This window comes from Lepidochelys kempii, chromosome 1, assembly GCF_965140265.1.
Source record: "Lepidochelys kempii isolate rLepKem1 chromosome 1, rLepKem1.hap2, whole genome shotgun sequence".
Classification (NCBI taxonomy): domain Eukaryota; kingdom Metazoa; phylum Chordata; order Testudines; family Cheloniidae; genus Lepidochelys; species Lepidochelys kempii.
Window position 1 is genome coordinate 2,914,731 of NC_133256.1, and position 4,049 is coordinate 2,918,779.

General features: G+C 43.3%; 1 protein-coding gene across 1 annotated transcript; it reads right to left on the minus strand.

Annotated features, from left to right (window-relative positions):
* Positions 1-2,299: 2,299 nt before the first annotated feature.
* On the minus strand, positions 2,300-3,238 carry LOC140916633 (olfactory receptor 52N4-like). Its single transcript, XM_073358320.1, has one exon. It carries the CDS (start codon positions 3,236-3,238, stop codon positions 2,300-2,302), a length of 939 nt encoding a protein of 312 aa, XP_073214421.1.
* Positions 3,239-4,049: the final 811 nt, after the last annotated feature.

The following is a 4,049-nucleotide window of genomic DNA, read 5'->3' on the forward strand; positions in this document are numbered from 1 at the left end:
CTTTTTTTTAATTAAATTCATCTGGGAAAATAGTATTTCAACTGTACATTGCTAAAAGGTAGTGACAGCAACAGCAGAGCAAATATGCCATATTCCCTATAGTCTTTGTCTCCAGCGGCATCCATGTATTTGAGACTTTCAACCCCAAACTTCTCAACTTGGTTGTCATGAGTATGAGGCCTGTGCATCGTAGGCAAAACTCTCCACTGATGCTCCAACTGTCCAAAGTCTCCAGAAAACAATGGAAAAAAATGAGATATCAGCCAATAGAGGTCATGCAGGGTAATGCACAGTAGAAGGATTTAGTACTGCAAGTGATTCATTCACCTGGACTTTTGGTGGCAATCTGTTTTTCACAAATTCCAACATGAAATCTCTGTGATGGTGCCCCCCATAAGACTCTAAGGAAATATACTTATGAATGTATATATGACATAACTAGAATGTGTTTTATGCTACATATGTGAAGTAACATATCTCTGTAAAGGTTATGATCTACTGAATCTATTAATCCTATTTGTATGTATGTATCATTTTTGTATTCAAAGTTATGAATATTGGCTGCATACTTGTTTGATTCTGAGAAGATTTTAGTGAAGCAGTTGGTCAGCTTGCTGAGAAAAGACTATTCTCAGTAAGTGCCCAGCCAAGAAGCCCTTAAGCCAACATTGAACTTGGAGACGCCAATCCACATCTGGGCTTTCCCAGGAATGTGGCTTGGCTGGTAAGGAACTCAGTCATGTGTGGACGTGTGACTTGTCCGGGGACTCCAAAGCTCCATTTTGTAGCTGGACTTTGGATAGGAGAGAGGAGGGAGTCTCTACCCACAAAAGAAAGTCTATTTAAATCCCTGGGAGACCGCTCCATTTTGTCTTCAGCTGGCTAAAGAGAGAGACTCTCCACCCCCAAAGATACTTGAAAGAAACTGGAACAAAGGACAGTAACTATGGGGGGTGGGGGGGAAGGGTGAGTGATTGCTGGACCCAGACTAGAAGGAGACTAGTCTGTAAAAGAAAGCTTACTGGAACTGGTGAGGATTTTATCTGTATCCAGTTTTATTACCATACTAGACATAGACTTGCATGTTTTGTTTTATTTTGCTTGGTAAATCTCTTTGCTCTGTCTGTTATTACTTGGAACAACTTAAATCCTACTTTTTGTAGTTAATAAAATTACTTTTTACTTATTAATTAATCCAGAGTATGTATTAATACCTGTGGGTGGGGACAGCTATGCATATCTCTCTATCAGTGTTGTAGAGGGCAAACAATTCATGAGTTTACCCTGTATAAACTTTATACAGGGTAAAACAGATTTATTTAGGGTTTGAACCCCATTGGGAGTTGGGCATCTGAGTGTCAAGGACAGGAACACTTTCTAAGTTGCTTTCAATTAAGCCTACAGATGTTAGGGGATGTGGTTCAGACCTGGGTCTGGGTTTGCAGCAGGCTAGTGGGTCTGGCTCAAATCAAGCAGGACCATGAAGTCCTCAACTGACTGGTCAGGAAAGCAGGAGAAGTAGTAGTCTTGGCACATCAGTTGGCAGCCCCCAGGGGGTTTCTGTGATCCAACCCATCACAATCTCAATACTGACTTTTGACATCTTCCAGCATGGGAAAGGCTGGTGTATATTTTATAAGGTCCAGCTTAAAAGCAATACCAAAATCGACTTCACAAAGCAACAAGTAATTTGACACCAAGGTGACATCATAGCTTAATACAGCAAAGTCCGGTTCTCAAAAACACACAGTTTCACAACTCTCACCAAGTCCTCAATTCCTGCAGCAGGTTTCCTGTATTAGGACTTTCCAGTGGAAAACTTTTGTTTATCCTCCAGGCTTCCTGAAGGATTGGATGTACTAAAATCAGGTAAATTTTGCTTACTGGATCACTGTGCATATGATAAAGAAGTTTAGCACTGTAGTTACTTTCCTTGTCTTTAGCTATCTGAAAGAATCCTGTTCACACAGGAACTAATGGAAAGTCACCTAGCATCGGAAAGCTGCATTATCTTCTGGTGGTCTGGAAGGCATGGACAGGCTGAGTGAGAAGGGGATAGGAGTGGGAACTGGTGAGTGACACTAAAAGGTATCAGGTAACGTTCAGGGACAGGGAACTCAGCAACAGAGAAAGCAGTGCTTGGTGATGATATGATAAGACATTAGATGTGAGCAGCTTCTCCGACTGTGAAATTCCACAATGCTATGCTGATCCAAATGGGGAGAGAGCACCCTTGATTAACAAGGAGATATCCTTCCCCCTCTTGTCACACAGGCTTACAGTCAGTGGCCCAAAGTGATCACATTCTGCAGATGTATTTGCCCACTTTGTCACGAAGCTCTTTGGTTTTTACCCCATAAAAGATAGGGTTGAGCATGGGGGGGACGAGTATGTAGAGGTTGGCCAAAATGATGTGAACATGCGGAGCGATGCCCTCACTGAACCGGTGTGTCAGAGAGGAGAAGAGCAAGGGAGTATAAGATGTCAGTATCACACAGATGTGGGCTGTGCAGGTGCTGAGGGCTTTCTGGTGGGTTCTCTTGGAGGAGATTCTGAGGAGAGCCCTGATGATTAGACCATAGGACAAGACAATGAGCATAAGGTCTAACCCACTGACTACAAATGCTATCACCAAACCGTACATCCAGTTGACTGTAATGTCTCCACACGATAACTTCACCACAGCCATGTGGTCGCAGTACGTGTGCGGGACAATGCGTTTGGCACAGAATGGCTGCCTGCTCAGGAACAGGGGCAGGGACAGAATGAAGAGAACAGCTCTTATCAAAGCCAGAAGCCCTAGCTTAGCTACTTGTGTGTTCGTGAGGATGGTGGGGTATCTCAGGGGGTTACATATGGCGACATAGCGATTGAAGGCCATTATTACAAGGACGGCTGAGTGCATAACAGAAGCCGCATGAAGGAAGAACATCTGGGTGAGACAGACACCCACAGTAATGCTTTTCAAATTGAACCAAAATATACACAGTGCCTTTGGTATGACAGAGCTAGACGTGTTGATGTCTGTGAGTGCCAGCATGCAGAGCAGCAGGTACATCGGCTTGTGCAGGGTCTGCTCTTTGCTTACAATAAATAGAACCATGAAATTTCCCAAGAGGATGATAATGTAGAACATAGAGAAAAGGATGGAAATCCAGATGTGGGCATCTTGCAAGCCAGGGATGGCCGTTAGGATGAATGCTGATGGGTCAGAAGGGGTGAGGTTGAAAGATGCCATGAGGTAGTTGAAGCATCAATCAGAATTGCTGAAGATGCCTGTGAAGGGAGAGAAACAGAGATGCACGGGGGGTTACACACTTGATAACAGTACAGTAAATACGAGAAAGGAGGATGAGCAGTGATGTGGCAACATTTACAGATGTCACCAGATTATTTCAGTCATTGTCAAGTCTTTAGAGGGAGATAACCAAGCCAGGTGAATGGGTAGTATGATAGCAGATATACTTTGATGCCAAAAATGGGAACATTTATGCCATTGGAGTGAAAAACTTGAATTTCTCAAACACCTTGCTAGGTTCTAATTTTACTTGTATGAACTCAGGACAGGGTCATGGGTATCATCTTACACAGCTCTGTGAAACCCTGCTCACAGTGCAAGCATGGGCAGATGCTAAGCAAAACACTGAGATGCAGGAGGAGTGGGATGGAAAATCATTAAAAAAATACAGAAAATGCAATGCCATGAGATCAGTCACTCAATGTTTCACCCTCCTCTGGACTCCTCTGTGTAATACTGGGCACCCTTCTCACTCAGGGTATTGCAGAGCAAGAGGTGTTCAGGGAAGGGCAATGAGAATGATCAAGGGCCCAGGAAAACAGCCAGTATCAAACGGAGTGTAGTTGGTACTGATCTGATTGTAGGATTCTAACTCTCGTACAGAGAAAGGTTTAAAGACTGGTATTGTTACCTTAGTAAGGCGATTAATAAGAGGGGTTATGAAATACTGTAAAATAATATACAGAATGGTACAGCGTAGATCCAGAATGTGTTCTCCTGGTCCTCTAACACAAGATCAAGAGGACATTCA

Bases quoted from the DNA above. Each gene is read 5' to 3' on its own strand.
- LOC140916633 (XM_073358320.1), bottom strand. From the start codon at position 3,238: ATGGCATCTTTCAACCTCACCCCTTCTGACCCATCAGCATTCATCCTA.